General features: G+C 40.0%; 1 protein-coding gene across 1 annotated transcript in view; it reads right to left on the bottom strand.

The window, feature by feature from the left end:
• Positions 1 to 23962, bottom strand: part of CPNE4 (copine 4) — a gene marked incomplete at its 3' end in the record, with an annotated part of 615561 nt that overhangs the window by 423823 nt on the left and 167776 nt on the right. The window contains exon 2 of the mRNA XM_079705040.1: positions 15878 to 16058. Coding sequence (XP_079561166.1) covers positions 15878 to 16058 — 181 coding nt within the window. The remainder of the gene's footprint in view (positions 1 to 15877; positions 16059 to 23962) is intronic.

Genomic DNA, 23962 nt, shown 5'->3' with positions numbered 1-23962 from the left:
CAAAATACAGGGAGTGCAGGGCAGGAAGAGGCTTGGATAATTCCCTACCAGGAGAGCCAAAACAGATCAATCAAAGTAGCTAGTCAGAGGCTTGGAGGAAACTTAGAGACCTGCCAAAATTTTTGACTGAAAGTTCTCTTATTTTAACACAGACAAATGGGACCAAGAATACTGGGGCTGGGCAGCAGACCAAAAGCTTATTGCTGGCATTAAACACACCTCATGTAGGTATTACCTGATAACATCTTCTGCATACGGCGTCCTAGGTAATGTGCTAACCACATTAGTTTTGCACACATTATATCCTTTAAGCATAATAACATTTAATGTCTATTAAGCACTCACTATGCCCCAGGTACTCTGTTAAGGAATTCTTAGGTATCATCTCATTTTATCCTTATAGTAAATCCATGGAGCAGGTTTCATTGACACCCCCATGTAGCAGATGGAGAGAACGCAGGGCCAGGGAAGGTGAGGCTTCTGTGTAAGGTCATAGATGACCCAAGTGGTCCAAATAGCATCAGCATGCTCACTATCCTGCTAGCCAATCATTCAATCCTAACGACAACCATTTAGAAAGGAGGTGGTGTGAGAGGCTTGGAGGGGTTAGGAGGCTTTCCGAGGTCACACCATTGACGTGTGGTGCACCTCATGACTGTCCTAACCACTCTACCTGAGCTGATTCATTTAATCTCATAATCATCCCCATATGAAAGGTACCAATATGATACCCATCTTATAGATGAGGAAACTGAGGCACAGAAAGGGCTGGGTAATTTGCCTAATAGCACAGCTAATAATGACTGGGTTAGGACTTAAATCTGGGCAGTCTGGCTCCACAGTCTGAGATCTGAACCACTCTGCCACGCACCATCATGAACCACTAGGAGGTCAGGCTGAAACCATATAAACTGGGGTTGAGGTGGATGTTTTAAGTATTACCCCCCAAACAAATTTAATTTCTATTAAAAATAAATGCAATCAGTTTTAAATGAATTCTTGCCTTTTCTAAGGAGGAAAAACATGTTCATTTAAAAGGCTAGTGGCATTATGGGTGTTACTCTACCTCCATGGGCACTGGAGACATGAAGATCTGAGTTCAAGTCCCAATACCACTTCTTACTAATCTTGTGAGCTTCGACATGTACCTTTCCTATGTGAGTGTCAGTTTTCTCACCTATAAAATGGGTAATCACAGTTCCTATCTGCTAACACTATCATTAGAATTCTATGAATATGCATGTAAAAACTCAGCACACGGCACACAGCACTCAGGGACTGGGACACATTATTCTCAGAGACGGGCAGTGATGGATCCTGGCAGCACGATCTGCAATCAGACAGACTGCGTTCAATTTGTCACAGCTCTTTCACTTACGACTGACTTGTGTGACCCTTGAGCAAGTTGCTTAATTCTTCTGTGCTTCTTTATAAAATATCTACATAGGACAATTTTTAGGGCTGTTTTGATAATTATATACGATGACACACGTAAAGTGCTTAAGGAGTGCCTGATACACTGCATGTCTACTCTCAATATATTTAAGGTATCATTATTAATAAACCACACTACACTTAATAAAAAAAGATAAAATTGATTGAAATTACAAAGGAAAGGTAATTTTAAGATGATGATTATCAATAGTGACTAGAAAAACATTAAAAAGTGGGGCCCATAAAAGGTGTTGAAAATATCTCCTTTGAAATGTTGCAGGTGGTTTGAGCTAGAGGCAGAGGGCTCTAAATCATAGATGCCTCCTCACGTTCTTTCCTTGGCCTGTATTCCATCTTCCAAACACTCAGCATGGGACTCAAGACACATTACAAAAACCCATGGCAACCACTGTTGAGTCTGAGTGTCCAGAGTGTGTCTTGCCAGTTCTTCAAGCTAAGAAGGCAGTGAAGCCCACATCACAGTGCTCTCCTCTTTGTAGGAGGCCTGACATTATCCTTCCAGCTGATAAATCATCTTCTGGGCCCCCAAGAGAATAAGTAGTGAAAACAGGATTTCAGTTCAAATTGTTTATTTTTCTCATTTGTAGCCCCAAATTTCCCATCTTGTGTGATTCTGCTCTCAGACATTATAACAATGACAACTTGGAGATTTCAATAATAAGAAAGCTACTTAGTCACATATTACACAATCCAGTAATATTTCCTTTCATCCAAGTGCATCATTTTTGGAGTGAGCATCATAGCACCACAGTCTCTGGTCACAGGGATGTAACTTCCAGCAGCAGGAAGAAAACATTTTCTGGTTCTAATATTTCATTTTGTTTTCTTTTCTATTCAGTGCTCAGGATAAGATTTCTAATATCACCAAAATCAACTTCCTTTTTTTTTCTTTAAGAAAAGAAAGCATTCTCATTAGAACATGTTAAGGGGGAGGTGGAAAGCAACATCAAAGTTTTCCCAAATGGGAGTTTGATGTGAAACCACAGTGGAGACGTTGTGAACAACTGAAGAAAACTGTTGTTTTTTATCATCCGTCATTCTTGGTGTTAGTCACTCAAACACTGCCAGTCAGCAAAGTGTGAACAGAAAATCTTTCGAGAAAGGAGCTTGTTTGTGATATCCAGAGGGAATGCTTTAATTGACTTATTTTTCATTTTTCAGCTCTTGTCTGAGTCCACAACTGAGAGGTTAGCTATGTTTCAGAGGCCCAGCCCAGGGACTGCAGGAGCGTGATCTGAACTCAAACACCTCCAGGGGCCATTGGAGCCATCCCAGTGAGTGAAGGAGGCTGCCTAGGAGTGAGCACAAGGACACCCTTGGATTCTGGGTAGGGGCAGCTGCTGACCATCACTGTACAAGAACTAAAGGCTCCATGTTGCCAGATTTCCTGGCGAAAGAAAAAATCTGGAGTTTTAAGAATAATCCCCTGATCTTTAAGTTTTGTCAACCAGTACAAAACTTGTTTAAACACATGAAGCCCAGATAAACTATGTCTGGAGATTAGATAGAGGCCTTTAGCTTTAAATTCGTGACCTCTGGTAAAATAGAGATAATATGGGTTAATCAACCAGATTCCAGCTTTACTATTGACTAGTTGTATGACCTGGTGATTTATTAATTCTGCCCAAGCCTCAGTTTCCTTACCTGGTTAATAAAGTCTGCATTGCAGGGTAGTTGTGAGGATTATAAGGAAAATATGTAAAATGATGAATACATAGCTGGTATCAACAATTAGAGATGATTATTTTGTTATCACCTAAATGTTCATATTGTCTGACCAATTTTCATAAAATTCTAGCATTTTGGAACAATAGGAAATTGAAAATCTCAGGTATAGGTGAAACTGCTATTTTGGACTCTATCCTCCTGGCTCCATACACAAAAGGATGTTGCCTCACTATTTACCAAAGCATGAAAGAAACTTGTTCCACAGAACTCCTCCATGAGCCTGCTAGTCAACAAAGAATTGCTGCAAAAAGTTCACAGCCCACTTATTTGGGAGTGGGCAAGGCCACAACCATGGACCCATATTTCTCCTCTGTACTGCTAGTAGGGATGCTGGATCAGATGGTATTCAGACCCTACATCTGGGTAGATGGGGAGTGGGGAGAGAAGATGGGGAATAGTGGAGGGATGGAGGAATGATTGATTTTTAGTTCCACCCCATATATAGGTAGCCAAGGCACACTTGAAATGGTCTATCCACCACACATTGAAGGAAAGGAAAAGGTTTAAGTTAGGACCTTGTTTTGAGCCCCCTTTCTCAAGTTCACATGACAATCTATGGCTCCAGGCCTCTGGCTCTGAGATGGGCTGCGTTCTACTAGACTCTGAAGTCTTTGAGGACACAAAAGATGTCTTTTTCATAGTACTCAGTACGTGCTAGGGTTAATTTCAATGTCTGTGCCACCTTTTTACAGTGCTATTATGAGAAGTAAATGAAATAATTTAAGTAGATGGGCTTTGTGAATGTAAAGTATTATATGGATACATTATTATTATAAACAATAATAATCTTGCATTAACATCCACTGATAATTAATGTGTTAGATATAACCACACTAATTATTACTAACAATTATTATTACCAACAATCCACCAAAGCATGTGATTCATCATAACATGTTTTCATATGGAATTGATCCAAGGGTAATTCATCCTGAGAATTACTTAGAGCTTCCTATGGAGGAACTCAATAACTATGTATTAAGATTAAATGGAAAACTGGAATTAAAGGTGTTTGGCAACATCCTAGCAGTGTGGGCAATCATTTGGCTTTTTCCAATGAGAACAATTACTCTGCCATCTACAAGATCTCTTCCAAGGGCCACAGTATCAGGAGTGTAGCTCTGCTTCATGGAGAGCATCCAGGTGCTCAGGGAACTGAATAAAAGGCTCCAGTTCATAAGGGTTCTTGCCTTGTGAATCCCTGAGAAGTGTTAATTTATTCCACTTGCATATGAAGTTTAGTGCCTGGGAGTGAATATCAGCACTCACTGGAAGCCAGGGGAAAATATTTCCAGGCTTCACTGGAAGACAAAATGTGTTTTAAATTATCAGCACACTGAACTGTATCACATAATGTCACCATTAAGTGGCCAGGAGCAGGTACAGGGGGATTTTAAAAATGGGTATGAATTAAATTAGGGAAATTAAATGACAGGTCTGAAATTCTCCACTGGGAATGTATTTCCAAGCTACAAGTTTTCCTTTCCTTCCTTTTTGACAGTTACAATCATGGTCATTAAAGATTTACCAGAAGGTTTACCATCTCATCTTTATACTCTGAGAGGAAACAAAAAGCATCCTCTCCATCTCCTCAGCCCTCAAACATACACTCCAAACCCTGCTGGTCTGCAAAGAGCAACAATCTGTTCTACATTCTGGAACAATTGATTCCCAGTATTTCAGAGACACAGATTTATCCTCATCGACTCTTTTTTTGAAGTACAGTTGATTTACAATATTAGATTAGTTTCAGGGTTATAGTAAAGAGATTGAGTATTTTGATAGGTTATACTCCATTTAAAGTTACTAAAAAATAATAACTATAACTCCCTGTGCTGTACATATATCCTTAATGGATAAAAAAGATGTGGTGTATATATATACAAAGAAATACTACCCTACCATAAAAAACAATGAAATTCTGCCATTTACAATAACATGGATGGGCCTAGAGAGAATTATGCTTAGTGAAATAAGTCAGAGAAAGACAAATACTGTATGTTATCATTTACATGTGGAGTCTAAAAAATAAAACAAAGGAATGTATATACCAAAACAAAAACAGACTCACAGATACAGAGAACAAGCTAGTGGTTACCAGAGGGGAGATGGAAGGGGGGAGGGGAAACATAAGGGAAGGGGATTAAGAGACACAAACTACTATGTATTCTTATTGATTCTTAATACCATTAACAGCACAGAAGGTCGGATTGTAGGTCCTTTTGAGTCTAACTATCAGGCTTACATTTTTATGATACACTTTAGGAATCAAATGTTCTCTTCCACAGCAAACAGGCTACAACTCATTTAAAAAAGCAAGCAGTGCCCCTGCATATGAGCTGGGCATCAGACGGTAGTTATAATTATTGCAGTAGTAACCTGAGCTGTAAACTAGGGCATAACAGGGGCATAATGCTATTACAAAAAGCACAGGGGGACCTTCAAGATGGCAGAAGTAAGACGTGGAGATCACCTTCCCGCTCAAAAATACATCAGAAATACATGTACATATGGAACAACTCCTACAGAACACACAGTGAATGCTGGCAGAAGACCTCAGACTTCCCAAAAGGGCTGTACTGGAACTTCTCTGTTGGACTCCTGGACTTCCACAAAGATTGCTTTGGCAGGGACCTTCAAGATGGTGGAGGAGTAAGATGTGGAGATCACCTTCCTTCCCACAAATACATCAAAAATACATCTACAGGTGGAACAACTCCTACAGAACACCTACTGAACGCTACCAGAAGGCCTCAGACTTCCCAGAAGAGGCTTGGTCCTCCTGCTGGGTGTCAGGCCTGAGCCTCTGAGATGGGAGAGTCGAGTTCAGGACACTGGTCCATGAGAGACCCCCTGGCCCCACGTAATAGCAAACAGTGAAAGCTCTCACAGAGATCTCCATCTCAACACTAAGACCTAGCTCCACTCAACAACCAGCAAGTACAGTGCTGGACACCCTTTGCCAACAACTACCAAGACAGGAACACAAGCCCACCCATTAGCAGAGAGGCTGCCTAAAATCATAATAAGCTCACAGACATCCCAAAACACAGCACCGAATGCGGTCCTGCCCAACAGAAAGACAAGATCCAGTTTCAACCACCACAACACAGGCACAAGTCCCCTCCACCAGGAAGCCTACAAACACACTAAACCAACCTTAGCCACTCGGGGCAGACACCAAAAACAATGGGAACTAAGAACCTGCAGCCTGCGAAAAGCAGACCCCAAACACAGTAAGTTAAGCAAAATGAGGACACAGAGAAATACACAGCAGATGAAGGAGCAAGGTAAAAACACACCAGACAAAACAAATGAAGAGGGAATTCAGAGTAATGAGAGTAAACATGATCCAAAATCTTGGAAACAGAATGGAGAAAATAGAAGATATGTTTAACAAGGATCTAGAAGAACTAAAGAGCAAACAAGCAATGATGAACAATACAATAAATGAAATTAAAAATTCCCTAGAAGGAGTCAATAGCAGAATAACTGAGGCAGAAGAACGGATAAGTGGCCTGGAAGATAAAATAGTAGAAATAACTACCACAGAGCAGAACAAAGAAAAAAGAATGAAAAGAATTTAGGACACTCTCAGAGATCTCTGGGACAACATTAAACATACCAACGTTTGAATTATAAGGGTCCGAGAACAAGAAGAGAAAAAAAAAAAGGGGGGACTGAAAAAATATTTGAAGAGATTATAGTTGAAAACTTCCCTAACATGGGAAAGGAAATAGCCACCCAAGTCCAGGAAGTACAGAGAGTCCCACACAGGATAAATCCAAAGAAACACGCCAACACACATATTAAAAAACTATCAAAAAAGAAATACAAAGGAAAAATATTAAAAGCAGCAAGGGAAAAGCAACAAATAACATACAAGGGAATCCCTATAAAGTTAACAGCTGATCTTTCAGCAGAAACTCTGCAAGCCAGAAGCGAGTGGCAGGACATATTTAAAGTGATGAAAAGGAAAAATCTACAACCAAGATTACTCTACCCAGCAAGGATCTCATTCAGATTCAATGCAGAAATTAAAACCTTTACAGACAAGCAAAAGAAAGAGAATTCAGCACCAAAAAACCAGCTCTACAACAAATGCTAAAGGAACTTGTCTAGGCAGGAAACTCAAGAGAAGGAAAAGACATACAATAACAAACCCAAAACAATTAAGAAAACGGTAATAGGAACATACATATCAATAACTACCTTAAATGTAAAGGGATTAAATGCTTTAACCAAAAGACATAGTTGAATGGATACAAAAACATAGTTCAATGGATACAAAAACAAGACCTGTATATATGCTGTCTACAAGAGACCCACTTCAGACCTAGGGACACACAGAGACTGAAAGTGAGGGGATGGAAAAAGATATTACATGCAAATGGAAATCAAAAGAAAGCTGGAGTAACAATTCCCATATCAGACAAAATAGACTTTAAAATAAAGACCATTACAACAAAGAAGGACACTACATAATGATCAACGGATCGCTCCAAGAAGAAGATATAATAATTGTAAATATTTATGCACACAACATAGGAGCACCTCAATACATAAGGCAAATGCTAACGACCATAAAAGGGGAAATCAACAGTAACACAATAATAGTAGGGGATTTTAACACCTCACTATCACCAATGGACAGATCATCAAAAATGAAAATAAACAAGGAAACACAAGCTTTAAATGATACATTAAACAAGGTGGACTTAATTAATATTTATAGGACATTGCATCCAAAAACAACAGAATATACTTTTTTCACAAGTGCTCATGGAATATTTCCCAGCATAGATCATATCTTGGGTCACAAACCAAGCCTTGGTAAATTTAAGAAAATTGAAATCATATCAAGTATCTTTTCTGACCACAATGCTATCAGACTAGACATCAATTATGGGAAAAAATCTGTAAAAAAAACAAACACATGGAGGCTAAACAATACACTACTTAATAACCAACCAAGAGATCACTGAAGAAATCAAAGAGGAAACCAAAAAATACCTAGAAACAAATGACAATGAAAACACGATGACCCAGAACCTATGGGATGCAGCAAAGCAGTTCTAAGAGGGAAGTTTATAGCAATACAATCCTACCTCAATAAACAACAAATATCTCAAATAAACAATCTAACTTTAAACCTAAAGCAATTAGAGAAAAAAGAACAACAACAACAACAAAAATAAACCAACGTTAGCGAAGAAAAGAAGTCATAAAGATCAGATCAGAAATAACTGAAAAAGCAATGAAGGAAACGATAACAAAGATCAATAAAACTAAAACCTGGTTCTTTGAGAAGATAAGCAAAATTGATATAACATTAGCCCGATCCATCAAGAAAAAAAGGGAGAAGACGCAAATCAAAAGAATTAGAATGAAAAAGGAGAAGTAACAGCTGACACTGCAGAAATACAAAGGATTATGACAGATTACTAAAAGCAACTATATGCCAATAAAATGGACAACCTGGAAGAAATGGACAAATTCTTAGAAAAGCACAACCTTCCAAGACTGCACCAGGAAGAAATAGAAAATATAAACAGACAAATTACATGCAATGAAATTGAAACTGTGATTAAAATCTTCCAACAAACAAAGCCCAGGACCAGATGGCTTCACAGGCGAATTCTATCAAACATTTAGAGAAGAGCTAACACCCATCCTTCTCAAACTCTTCCAAAATATAGCAGAGGGAGGAGCACTCCCAAACTCATTCTACGAGGCCACCATCACCCTTATACCAAAACCAGACCAAAATGGCACAAGAAAAGCAAACTACAGGCCAATATCAGTGATGAACATAGATGCAAAAATCCTCAACTAAATACTAGCAAACAGAATCCAACAGCACATTAAAGGGATCATACACCAGTATCAAGTGGGGTTTATCCCAGGAATGCAAGGATTCTTCAATATATGCAAATCAATCAATGTGCTATACCATATTAACAATCTGAAGGATAAAAACCATATGATTACCTCAATAGATGCAGAAAAATACTTGACAAAGTTCAACACCCATTTATGATAAAAACCCTCCAGAAAGTAGGCATAGAGGGAACTTACCTCAACATAATAAAGGTCAGATATGACAAACCCACACCCACCATCATTCACAAGGTGAAAACCTGAAACCATTTCCACTAAGAGCAGGAACAAGACAAGCTTGCCCACTCTCACCACTATTATTCAACATAGTTTTGGAAGTTTTAGCCACAGCAATCAGAGAAGGAAAAGAAATAAAAGGAATCCAAATTGGAAAAGAAGATGTAAAACTGCATCACTGCTTGCAGACGACATGATACAATGCATAGAGAATCCTAAAGATGCTACCAGAAAACTACTAGAACTAATCAATGAATTTGGTAAAGTAGCAGGATACAAAATTAATGTATAGAAATCTCTTGCATTCCTATACACTAATGATGAAAAATCTAAAGGAGAAATTAAGGGAACACTCTCATTTACCATTGCAACAAAAATAATAAAATACCTAGGAACAAACCTACCTAAGGAGACAAAAGACCTGTATGCAGAAAACTATAAAACACTGATGAAAGAAATTAAAGATGATACAAACAGATGGAGAGTTATACCATGTTCATACATTAGAAGAATCAACAACATGCAAATGACTATACTCTCCCAAAGCAATCTACAGATTCAATGCAATCCCTATCAAACTACCAATGGCATTTTCCACAGAACTAGAACAAAAAAGTTCACAATTTGTATGGAAACACAAAAGACCTCAAAGATCCAAAGCAATCTTGAGAAAGAAAAACAGAGCTGGAGGAATCAGGCTCAGTAATCAAGACAGTATGGTACTGGCACAAAAACAGAAATATAGATCAATGGAACAGGATAGAAAGCCCAGAAATAAGCCCATGCACATATGGTCACCTTATCTTTGATGAAGGAGGGAAGAATATACAATGGAGGAAATGACAGCCTCTTCAATAAGTGGTGTTGGGAAAACTGGACAGCTACATGTAAAAGAATGAAATTAGAACACTCCTTAACACCATACACAAAAATAAATTCAAAATGGATTAAAGACCTAAATGTAAGGCCAGACACTATCAAACTCATAGAGGAAAACATAGGCAGAACACTTTGTGACATAAATCACAGCAAGATCCTTTTTGACCCACCTCCTAGAGGAATGGAAATAAAAACAAAAATAAACAAATAGGACCTAATGAAACTTAAAAGCTTTTGCACAGCAAAGGAAACATAAACAAGACGAAAAGACAACCCTCAGAATGGGAGAAAATATTTACAAATGAAGCAACTAACAGATGATTAATCTCCAAAATACACAAGCAGCTCATGAAGCTCAATATCAAAAAAACAAACAACCCAATCCAAAAATGGGCAGAAGACCTAAACCGACATTTCTCCAAAGAAGATATACAGATTGCCAACAAACACATGAAAGCATGCTCGGTAACTCTAATCATTAGAGACATGCAAATCAAAACTACCATGAGGTATCACTTCACACCAGTCAGATTGGCCATCATGAAAAATTATACAAACAATAAATGCTGGAGAAGGTGTAGAGAAAAGGGAACCCTCTTGCACTGTTGGTGGGAATGTACATTGATACAGTGCCTATGGAGAACAGTATGGAGGTTCTTTAAAAAACTAAAAATAGAACTAACATATGACCCATTAATCCCACTACTGGGCATATACCCTGAGAAAACCATAATTCAAAAATTGTCATGTACCACAATGTTCATTGCAGCTCTATTTACAATAGCCAGGACATGGAAGCAACCTAAGTGTCCATCGACAGATGAATGGATAAAGAAGAGGTGGCACATATATACAATGGAATATTACTCAGCCTTAAAAGAAAATGAAATTGAGTTATTTACAGTGAGGTGGATGGACTTAGAGACTGTCATACAGAGTGAAGTTAATCAGAGAGAGTAAAACAAATACCGTATCCTAACGCATGTATATGGAATCTAAAAAAAAAAAAGTTTCTGAAGAACCTAGGGCCAGGACAGGAATAAAGACTCCAATGTAGAGAATGGACTTGAGGACATGGGGTGGGGGAAGGGTAAGCTGGGACGAAGTGAGAGAGTAGCATTGACATATATACACTACCAAATGTAAAATAGCTAGCTAGTGGGAAGCAGCTGCATAGCACAGGGAGATTAGCTCAATGCTTTGTGACCACTTAGAGGGGTGGGATAGGGATGGTGGGAGGGAGACGCAAGAGGGAGGGGATATGGGGACATAGGTATACATATAGCTGATTCACTTTGTTATACAGCAGAAACGAACACACCATTGTAAAGCTATTATACCCGATAAAGATGTTAAAAAAAGATGAAACAGATAAAAACGAACAAAAAAACAAACAACAAGAACAACAACAAAAATAAAATGCACAGGCCAGAAATCACAAGTAATAAAGAAATATCAATCTCTAGGTATGTCTTCCCCAAAAGAGGTTCTGCCTTAAAAAAAAACAGCCTATGGTAGTAATGTGTTAACAAACTCCCTTTCCTCTTCTCCCCACCCAGCCAAATTCTCTACCACCCAAGGAGACTCCGAAATCACACCAGCTACTTATTTACCCTCTAATTAATTAAAATTAAATAATTAAACTTTTCCATTCCTCAGTTATACAGTCCACCTTTCAACTGCTCAGTGGCCACCTGTGGCTGTTGACTACCTACTGGCCAGCACAGGCAGAGAACATGCCCATCACTGTAGGGAGTTCTAGTGGACAGTGCTGATCTCCAGAGAGGCTCTTTTGCCAAACTTCAAAACTCTGAAAAAGAAGCTCACCTTGTTTTTCTCTCTCATCCTTACACCCCCCAACAATCTCTTTATTATGCAAATCAGTTTAGCCTCTCAGGTTTTTCTTTTTTCTTCACTTAGTCATTTACCAGATTTCACATAACAAAGACACTCAGGAACTGACACAGCAGGCATGAATCCTCTTCTGCATTGCTTTCTCTGAATTCTGTAATTCTGCACATAGAAATCTCTCTGTAATTCCAGACATGTTCTAAGGGACAGATACAGGAAAATGTGCATCAGTTATGTCCCAGGGCAATGGTCATGTTTGCCAGCTTTCACTAAACATAGAAGGTAGGAGGTGTGTGGTTTAAATAGACTGTCAGGTGCTTCTCACTTTGAGCACAAGACCACGCAATGAACTTGCACCAAAAAGTAGGTGTTAGCACTAAATAAATATGCACTACTTCATGACTGAGTGCATGATTCTCCCAGTTACTGTGAGTTGTCAGAAGGTCTATGTGCTAGTCAGTTACCTCTGTGCTTTCAAGTGTGTTCTGGACTCTTCCCTGGAACCTTGCCAACTGGCTTCCACCAGGGGTGTGGTCACTGGAAGGCATGGATGAGAGACCTGAGATAACACCCCTTCCTCATCTCCCTTTCAGGCAACGTTTCCAGCATTACCTGCATCTCCTTTACCTTGCTGGCTACCATTAGATAGGCCCTCCTTCCACAGATCCAGCTTCTGCTCGATGGTCCAGCTGGTACTAACACCTCCTTTTGTCCCTCTCTCCCAGTGGTGTGCTGGTAAATGCTTAGCAACCCGTTCTCTTGGTGGGGAGAAAATTCTGATTTGAAATGTTTGCCAATGTCTGTGGTGTAAATACTTGTACCCAGGCTAGCAAAATTCCTGAAGATTTAACAATTGACTCTCTCAAGCCTCTACAAGCTAGCTTCAGTACATCACTTCTCTACCCTAAGTCAAGTAGCAGCTTCTGGGTTTCCTCACAGTTCCTACTTAGTTTCTCAAGATTCCCAACTCCTTTGTTATTAGTTATTGAATTAAATCTTTTCTATTAGCTACATGGTGTGGGCTCTGTTTTCCCAACTATATCCTAAATATATATTCTTAAGACTAAAATTTATTAGAGAAGTGCTTCTCAAAGTTCCACAGAATAAATCAGTCATATCACTAAGCATGCTGGAAGTTCAGCTGACACTACTTTTAAAGAGTAAGACTTTCTAGATGAAGGAAGCAGTGAATCAGTTTACAATGTGGCACAAGCTTCTTATCTCATTGTGTACTGGTAACAAAATGTTTGCAGGCTGGTAGCTGTGGGCAAACACACTTTATGTAACTCTGTAGAAAAGCACTTTGGAAAAGCAATTTGGCAAATGTATCAAAAGCCCCCAAAGTGTCCTATCCTTTGTTCCACTAGTTCCACTTTGACAGACTATCTCCTAGGAACTCATCCAAAAAGAAGTGAAAAGCCTTATGCTCAAAGATGTTTACTGCAGCATTATTTACAATAGGGTAGTTGTTTTTTGTTTTTTGTTTTTTGTTTTTTGCGGTACGCAGGCCTCTCACTGTTGTGGCCTCTCCTGTTGCAGAGCACAGGCTCCGGACACGCAGACTTAGCGGCCATGGCTCACAGGCCCAGCCGCTCCGCGGCATGTGGGATCTTCCTGGACCGGGGCACTAACCCGTGTCCCCTGCATCGGCAGGTGGACTCTCAACCACTGCGCCACCAGGGAAGCCCAAAATAGGGTAGTTTTGAAAGCAACTTCAAAGTGAAAAAAATAGGAAAATGATTAAATAAATCTACTTGATGGGATATTATGCAGTCTTAAAATTATAATTATGAATATTATAACAATATGTAAAAAACATAAACTACTAAGTAATAAAATCAGGAAAGAAAAATTTATGTGCATGATAAGTATGTAAGAATATGAATGCCAGAAGGAAAAGACTGAAAAGAAATATATACAAATAATAAATAAATTATGTAAGGGGTGGTCTCAGGAGACGAAGTCTTTTCCTCTAATTATCCGAGAGGGTCCTAATATCCTAATGTAGATATTCCATTTAGTTTTGTTAAACAAAAAATAAAAGACAGTAAAGCCCACCAACAAAGTCATGGAGAATATTTAGAAGGGAAAAAAAAAAGACATTACACATTAAGATGTCTGTGAATGCTGTTTTATATTTATAATATAAGACCTGGATGAGCTGGAAGTTAAATGAAGATTCCCTATCTGCCATCTGTCTTTCATCCCCTCATGCATGTTATGTTGCCTTCTCACCTGAATTTCATCTGCTTACCAACTTCTATCAAACCACCTTTTCAAAGAAGTGGCTTTTATCACATACATACAGGTAAGTAAACATGCTACCTGTGAGGTCTTCTGAGCCTTCTTCCTGCTGTGGAGTGAAAACCTTGGCCCCTAGAGGAGCACCTGTCAGCTCCTTGCAAACAGATGGAAGAAGGACTGAAGTCTGTCCTCAGGGATCCAAACAAGGTATTTGTTTACACTTGATCTACTCAGTATGGATTCAAACCCCTCACCCAAATTCCACTGGGCATATGGTTCCCTTAGAGACAATAACAACTGCTTCCTTGGCTGCACCGCCTGTTCCTCCCTCTCCTGCCTTCTACCTGAGACCAGATCTTTAAAAACATTGCTAACTTAGACCACGTACCAAGAACAAAAATTAAAAACAATAACAACACAACAACAAAAAAACCCAAAACTTAAAAACAGTCCTCATCCAATTTGTTTCAACTTTTAAATAAACAAACAAAACCCAACTGCAGAATTCAACATGCAATATTGCCACACAAACCACCAAAGACTACACCAATGGCCACCATAAGTATAAAATAGCAATAAAGAGCTCAGGCCCTGGAGCTTGACTGGGAGATATTAGATTTTCCACTTACCTAATCTTTCTGTTTCCTCACCTGTCTGTTTCCTCATAGGATTGTTGTATGGACAAAATTAGTTATTTTACATAAAGCACTTAGAACAGGACTGACACTTGATAAGCACCCAATAAAGTTCAGCTAATATTAAGTTCTCACTCCAAAAAATAAATGTGTGATGTGGCCCCTGTGAGGCAGTCCCTGTTGCCCATCCCCAGGGGCTACTATGTCTAAAATGAGCACACAAATTATGGGTAGATGTCAAAATATCCACAATATTAAAACATCACAATATGGATGTCGATGTCCATCGACAGATGAATGGATAAAGAAGATGTGGTACATATATACAATGGAATATTACTCAGCCATTAAAAAGAATCAATTAATGCCATTTGCAGCAATGTGGATGGACCTGGAGATTATTATACTAAGTGAAGTAAGTCAGACAGAGAAAGAGAAATATCACATGATATCACTCATATGTGGAATCAAAAAAAAAATTATATAAATTAACTTACTTACAAACAGAAACAGACTCATAGACTTAGAGAATAAACTTATGATTACCATGGGAGAAAGGTACGGGGGCAGGATAGACTGGTAGTTTGAGATTGATATGTACACACTGCTATATTTAAAACAGATAACCAACAAGGACCTACTGTATAGCACAGGGACCTCTGCTCAATATTCTGTAATAACATAAATGGGAAAAGAATTTGGAAAAGAATAGATACATGTATATGTATAACTGAATCACTTTGCTGTACACCTGAAACTATCACAACATTGTTAATCAACTATACTCCAATATAATATAAAACATTTTTAAAATAAATAAAAATCATGATATAAGCAGAAATGTGATTATATTCATTTCTAGAATTTTCCATCTCACCGAAATAAACGACCTGAAGACAGGAAATGCCAGAATATTTTCAAATCACTCCTCCCGCCATGCTTCTGTCCATTTCACTGGACATGCCTACCTCAAACCACTGCCCGTGGGACTGCATCTTGAGGATGACACAGGGGTCTGGTTTGGAAAGGGCATCTCTGTCGGAAATGCCTTTGCATGCCACACGCAGCTCAACTTTGGTCAGGCAGGGGCTGTTAAAGATTCCCAGTGTATTGGCAGCTGACTCATAAATGTTGCTCATCTTCTTCATTCTGTTTTAGGCAAGAAAAAGAGGAAAAAATACATGCCAATCACCACAGTATTTGTCAAAGGAGAAAGCCTCCCAGTCACCCTTCAGGAAAATGTTCAACACACACTATCGAGTATTGAATATATTAATTATCTAGCTTTCCACAGCAGGGTCAGAGTTCCAGTGAAACAAACAAACAAAAAAAAATCAAAAGAAAAAAACAACCAAAATACCCAATAGGTGCTAATGCACTTGGTTAAGAACACTATTTTCTTATATGATTTGCATACATTTGCATAGTAAAATTTTTAGCCTGTGAAATAATATTAACGAATTAGTGCAACAGACTGCAAACTGTAATCCAGTTCTATATTAAGTGCATGGCTTGTGTGAAATCTTACAGAGTTGTTGGTTAATCAGTTTAGTCACATTCCAAGTTGTTCAGATTCCTCCCAAATCCAGCTCTTCTTTTCCTTCTGTGTGATGGCACAGAGAAGGACATTGTCTGACCTGAAGAAACAGTCCAAATTTCCCTTCCCCAAAACCTGGCTCCCTTTCTCAAGATGCCTTCAGTAAACCAAGTCCAAGAGAGACCCAGCATCTGATCTCCTGCCTCAAGTGCATTAGTCCATTCTCTCCTTTCCCTTCCCTGCTCCTGCTACCATGTCAGAAATGTGACTGTCACCATTTGAAGGAGAGCACAAAGCCTAACCCATGGAAACAGCAGCCACAAGTAAGTACTGCAGGCCTCCTTCCTGTCCTCACATGGTCACCTTTCAATGACATTTTGCACCACCAAGGCCCAGGGCTACAGGGAACCCCCAGAACCCTCCAACACTCTCCTTCTCAGAGGAGGGCTGGGCCTGTAAGGACATCGACAGAGCCTCTCAGGGGTGAAATCAATATCCTTCTCATGAAATTCTGTTTCCCTGTAGATTTCCTATGAGAAACAGCATTGGTGTCCCACAGTGGAATTTCTTCATCTATAAAATGAGGATAATCCATCCTTCTTCCTTCCCTTCTTCCACAAATATTCAGTGAGTCCCCTTGGTACCTGGCACCATGCTAGGTTTGAGTACACCATAACCTCTTACACACACACACACACACACACACACACACACACACACACACCAGCTGGTGTCTCCAAACTTAGCAGCTAGCTCCATGCCAAAGCCAACATTTTCCAACCTGACAATGCCCCCCACCCCCAGGGCAGATGTCACTGGAATTTTCTCTCCCAATGCTCTGTCACAAGGCTCTCTGCCCTCCCTCCCTTCCACATGCCAATTCTCTAGTTCCCTATTTATCTAATTATTATGAACACATGTTTTTCCCTATATATGTTGAAGGGAAGTTGCACTGAATGCCAGAAAGTTATGTCCTAGAACAGAAGTGGACAAACTATGGCCTGTATGCCCAATCTGGCTTGCCACCTGCTTTGATACATAAAGTTTTGTTGGAACGCAGGCCTGGTCATGCATTTACATATTGTGTGTGGTTGCCTTAATAGACTGCAGCTCAGAGTATTTGCAACAGAGGCTGAATGGCCTGCAAAACCTGAAATACCTACTCTCTGGCCTCTTCAGAAAATGTTTCCCAGTCTCTGCTCTAAAATATCAGGTAAGGAGAGTTTGCAGTTGGAAGGAGTTGGGATTCTCTTTCAATATGTGCTGTGGGATTAGTCTGAGGGTGAGAGTTGCTCTATCCTCTATCATACTGAATATTAATAGGGATTTTGGGACATTTGTTTTTTTACATACAAGAAAATCCAAGCTCAGAGGGGATTGGAACCTTGCCCGTGTCACACAGTTATTCTAATGGAAGAGCTAATACTGAAATGCCAGTTTTCTATCTTTTAGCCCATGCTAATTTTTACCATATGTAAAACGTTGGCTGGAGAATTGTTTGAATCTACAAAGTAACAGCGGATGTGACAATATCCTTGATTTATTTCAACCTCCATACAGAATCATTCTTTTCATTTTTAAACAAATTTTATTCATACATAGAAAATGCACAAATCATAAGTGTACAGCTTAATAAATGATGGTTCCTCTATTTTTACATACTGTGAGCAGACCGATCATTAGAGCAACATAGAAGGCAGAGCATATGTGAACTTCAGTTTATAAAAAGTGCACAGAGGGGATGGTTTTGTATCAGGCAGTGCTGGAAAAAATGTTGTGAACTATCAACTTTTTTCTTTTTTTTTTTTTTTTTCGGTACGCGGGCCTCTCACCGTTGTGGCCTCTCCCGTTGCGGAGCACAGGCTCCGGACGCGCAGGCTCAGCGGTCATGGCTCACGGGCCCAGCCGCTCTGCGGCATGTGGGATCTTCCTGGATTGGGGCACGAACCCGTGTCCCCTGCATTGGCAGGCGAACTCTCAACCACTGAGCCACCAGGGAAGCCCCTCTATCAACTTTTTGATAAGAACAACTTATCCTTCCTGAGTTCTGTTTTCCCAAAGCATTAGCTGGCTCCTTGGATCCACACTGCTCTTCTGAGTTCTGAGTGGCCTCTCCTACCTCTGGGAGGCATTGCTACCCCTTCTAACTGGCACTATACTTACAGGCTCATGGCCATGTACATCCCCTTTCTCTCTCTCTCTTTTTCTTAAGGACTATTTTCTATTTTAAGTTCATAGCAAAATTCAGAGGAATGTTCAGAGATATCCCATATGCCACCTTCCTCCTCCATTACCTTCGTTACAATTGGTGAATCTCCACTGACTCATCATAATCACCCAAAGTCCATAGTTCACATCAGGGTTCACTCTTGGGGTTGTACATTCCATGTGTTTGGACAAATGTGTAATAACGTGTACCCCCCATTACAGTACCATACAGGGTAGTTTCACCATCCTAACAATCCTCTATGCTCCACTTATTCATCCCTCCCTAACTCCTGGCAACCACTGATCTTTTTACTGTCTGCATAGCCTTTTCCAGAATGTCACAGAGATGGGAGGCTTTTCAGGCTGGCTCCTTCCATCCAGGACCCACTGACTCCTTTCTATATAACACAAGCTTGCCTACAGAATGGAACACCTGCTCTAATGCCAAGTATTAATTGTGAGATGTGATGGAAAAAAGATTGTCAAGGAGACACACAGTTCCTTCGAGGGTCAAATCCTGGCTCCTTCACTCCTATGTAACCTTGAGCAGGGTTCTTAACCTCTCTTGTAGTAATACCTACCTTGAAGAGGTGCTATGAAGAGCAGATGAAATAATACATGTAAAGTGATTAGCACAATGCCAGGTACACAGTAGATGCTTCAAAGGTAGAGCTATTATTATTGTAATCTGACTGCTCTCAAGATTAAATCACTCATTCTCCCACTGCCAACTGGAACTCTCTTAGATTTTCTTGCTATTACTCCAGGATTAAGATTCCACTTTACCCCTTAAATACATTCTCTCTTTGCAGCCCACACAGTCTGGGCATAACACTGTGCACCTAAGAGCACACAACCACCTCTCAAATCAGTAGTTTTTCTGAGGATTCATACACATTAGCTGATCAGAAGGCAGATAGTAAAATATAAGTGACAATCTGATCACATAGGCCAAAAGCTGTCTAAAATAATTTAAAACTATTAGGAAAGCTTCTCTAAATATGGATTTATGCCATATCCATGAATGATATATCCTAAACTGTAAGTGTACATAGTACTCTGAGATATTAGTTGGTAGTATATTTAAATCGTTTGTAAATGAATAAACAAATGAAATTGGGGCACATGTTCAGAGACTTTTTTTTAACCAGTGGGGTATATGATCTAAAAAATTTTATGAATCATTCTTTTAGGCAAACACTTGGAGGATTTAGAGCTGGGAAAATAGACATGATGAAATAATCATTTGATAAAAATTAATCTAGTGCCAATACGATGGTTGGACTAGAGGAGAGAAGAAAGTTTATGATTGTCAAAGGGTGGTCATTATTTATTCCTCCTTTTTTCATTAATTTCACCTCCCCTTCTTCTTCTGCTCAAGGACCTAAGAGGCTGACCTCCACTGAATGACAGCTCACTGTTGGCTAGCCTCCTGTTGCTATGGTCTGAATGTCTGTGTCCCCCCACAAAATTCATATGTTGAAATCTTAACCCCTGAAGGTGGTGAGATTAGGAGGTGGAGACTTAGGGAAGCGATTAGGTCTGAGGGTGGAACCCTCACGAATGGCATTAGTGCTCTTACAAGAGAGAACACAGAGCTCCCCGGGCCCTTCTGCCGTGTGAGAACACAGTGAGAAGAGAGCCCTCACCCAACCATGCTGTCACTCTGATTGGGATGTCCAGCCTCCAGAACTGTGAGCCAAACCCCTATATGACCCAGGTCCTGAAAGGCAACTCCATCTCCAAGGTTCTCACTGCACTTTTCTAGTACTGTTTCTTCCTTTGGCTCCTTCAGGCTTACACTCATTCTAGGGTTGGGCAGGCATAAGCCCTTAGGTTTGGTCCCTGCCACCCACTGGCTGAGAGCAATCAGTCAAGTCTCCAGAAAAAGGGCAGCTGTGAAACATTCACAGCCAACACTCACATCCACTGGGCACTGGGGGATGGATACACTAACTTGATAAAGCGGAACTGGGCAGAGCATCAACAAGGTCTATTTCACCACAGTGGTTAGTCTCCTTTAGATCAGGGACTACTTCTTATACTTTACCCCAATAGTGTTCGCCTTGATAATATTTGTAGACTGGTGATGAAACCACTACAAATCCTCAGTTTTGTGGGGACAGGATATAGGTCATGTCCATGCACAAATGAAAGGCACACCTAGATGGACATATTGGAGATCATGAGTTCCTCTGGCTGGCCATGGGTAGAAGCAGTACTGACCTTGACTTTGGAGGTGGTATATAGGCCAGTGAATTCAGACTGTTTGGCCTTGGCCCAGCTGAAGCTCACTGCTGAAAGGTGATCACAAACTACGGCTCTGTCAACTAGTGATCAGCTACCTCCGGCCCCAGATAAGTGGAGTAAACAAGTAATTTCACACTCTGTTAGAGGACAGGATTAATATGACCAGATTATCAATACATTTTCCATGGCCTATTTAAATCCTTTTGTTGCCTTTCATACAGTAGCCTGGTTTTACAGAGACTAATGTCTGCTGAGAATTATTTTGATGAAAGCTGATTTTTGGCCAATTTTAGAAGCAAATTATAATTGTCCTTTCACTTGGATAATTTAAGTTATAAAAAAACACTCCTTTAGCATATCCACACTCTCTAACAGGACAAACTGATCCTGAAACTTAATTAGTTTCTGAATGAGTTGAAAACAATGCCAAGACAATAGAGAGCTCAAGAGGAAAGAGAATCAGCTCGGGTTCATAGGGGACCAGCTTGTCTTAAAGCTATGTTAAGAATAAGCGCATACAGGGAGATCAGCTCTGTGCCTTGTGACCACCTAGAAGGGCGGGAGAGGGAGGGGATGTGGGGATATGTGTGTGCGTAAGGCTGATTCGCTTTGTTGTGCAGCGGAAGCTGGCGTGACAGTGTGAAGCAACTGTACTTCAATAAAGATGTAAAAAAAGAATAACTGCATAATCTCTGTTCTGCTTGCTCCGTCATTATTTGGCCCTTTTAAACATCACTGCACATCCGGGAAGGCTGCTATGCTGGATGTCTCTATCACACATTTCCATATCAATGCAAGAAATATGACAGGGCATCTGCTATGTGCCTGGTGCTGCAGTGGATCCAGAGGCCCCGAGCATCATTCACTCAGCTGAGGAGAAACCAAGTTCCCTTGACTTCTGAATTTGTTTCCTATTCAACGTTTCCTGATCTACTGTTAGATCAAAAGTAAATTTATTCTTAGGCGGCAAGTGCGGCGCTGGACACTGATGAGACAGCCCATCTCCTACATGTTCACATCCTGGAGCAGCTTCTCAGGCTGTGCACGATCATGGATCACGCGGGGAGCTTGTTAAGAGTTCCTGTTACAAGAGTCTGGAGTGGAGCCTGAGACTCTGCTCCCAGGTGTCACTGATCCTGCTGCCTATGGACCACACTTTGAGAGGCAAGGTTGTTGAGTACAAACCAAGCATTTATAAAACAAGGCAAACTGCCCTAGAAGTTGTTCTTCTGAAGACCAGATGCTCACATATGGGGTGTAGATGGTATAGAAGACAAGAGTATGGATCCAGAATCAGAATATTTGATGCTAACCCAAACTCTGCTACTCCCTGTGTATGAGTTTGGGCGAGTTACTTGACTCCTCTGTGCCTCAGTTTTATCACGTGTGAAATGGGAATAATAATAGCTCCTGCCTTGTATAGTTTTCCTGAGAATTAAATGAATTAAGCCTCATAATGTCTTCAGAAGAATAATGAAAACAATTATTGTCCTTTTTAAAAAGGATACCACTGAGTTCATGTAATATTTATCAAGCTCTTACGTATCTGCCAAGCACTCAACATGAAGTCATGAGATCCCAGGAGAATCGTTTCACAGGAAGGAAACTGCAGCTTAGAGAAGTAAAACAACTATTCAGCCAAGTGTGATGAATAAGGATTTGAACCTAGAACACCAGGTCCAGAATTTAGGCTCTTAACCACTCTGCTCCACTCTCCTCCCTGTGGGATAGCTACTTAAGAAGACTCTCAATAGAAAAGGGAACCTTCTACATTGTTGGTGGGAATGTAAATTGGTGCAGTCATTATGAAGAACAGTATGGAGGTTCCTCAAAAAACTAAAAATAGAGCTGCTATATGATCCAGCAGTCCCACTCCTGGGCATATATCTGGACAAACCGATAATTCAAAAATATACATGCACCCCAATGTTCATAGCAGCACTATTCACAATAGCCAAGATGCGGAAATCCATCAGCAGATGAATGGATAAAGAAGATGTGATGTGTGTGTGTGTGTGTGTGTTCACACACACACAATGGAATACTACTCAGCCATAAAAAAGAATGAAATAATGCCATTTGCAGCAAAATGGATGGACCTAGAGATTATCATACTAAGTGAAGTAAGTCAGAATGTGAAAGATAAATACCATATGATATCACTTATATGTAGAATCTAAAGTATAACACAAATGAACTTACCTACAAAAGAGAAACAGACTCACAGACACAGAGAACCGACTTGTGGTTGCCAAGGGGGAGGGCTGGGGGAGAGATGGATTGGGAGTTTGGGATTAGCAGATGCAAACTCTTATATATAGGATGGATAGACAACAAGGTCCTACTATATATAGCACAAGGAACTGTATTCAATATCCTGTGATAAACCATTATGGAAAAGGATATGAAAAAGTATACATGTATAACTGAATCACTCTGCTGTATAGTAGAAATTAAGACAACATTGTAAATCAACTATACTTCAATTTTAAAACTTTTTTTAAAAAAGAAGACTCAATAAAAGGGGCAACTGGGGACTTACACCACACAACACTTACCCAAATGTTCCTGACTTACCTGGCTCCCCTGAGTGTCACACTGTACTGCCCCTCCCTCTTTCTGTCTATCCCCCCAAACTTCCAGCACCCTTCTCTTTCAGTCCTTGAAACTTTTAGATTCCTTATTGTTTTTTCCTTCATAGAGAACCATTTATTTTATAAATTAACCTGCCCTCTAAGTTCCCTTCCTCTCACAGCTTTAATCATGATGCATCCTGCTCAGGCCCCCTCGGCTCCCGGTTTGGCAGCACAAACACTGAATCTTCCCACGAGGGCCGAAAAGGGAGAAAAGCCTATAATGCTCTATAAATCTCTTTTTAAAATAGCTTGTTTTCCTAGCCACTAATACTAACGACACCAATAACAAACTGCACAGACAGTGTTTCACTGAATTCTTGAGACAGTCTCTTGAGATAAGTGTTGCCAGCCCCACTTCATAGATGTAAAAGTAAGATTCATGGTGGTTAAATCACAGCTGCTAAGTAACAGAGTCAGGAATC

This window comes from Hyperoodon ampullatus (genome assembly GCF_949752795.1).
Source record: "Hyperoodon ampullatus genome assembly, chromosome: 5".
NCBI classification, from domain to species: domain Eukaryota; kingdom Metazoa; phylum Chordata; class Mammalia; order Artiodactyla; family Ziphiidae; genus Hyperoodon; species Hyperoodon ampullatus.
The sequence above is the reverse complement of the archived record's forward strand: the minus strand, read 5'-3'. Positions and strand labels throughout refer to the sequence as shown.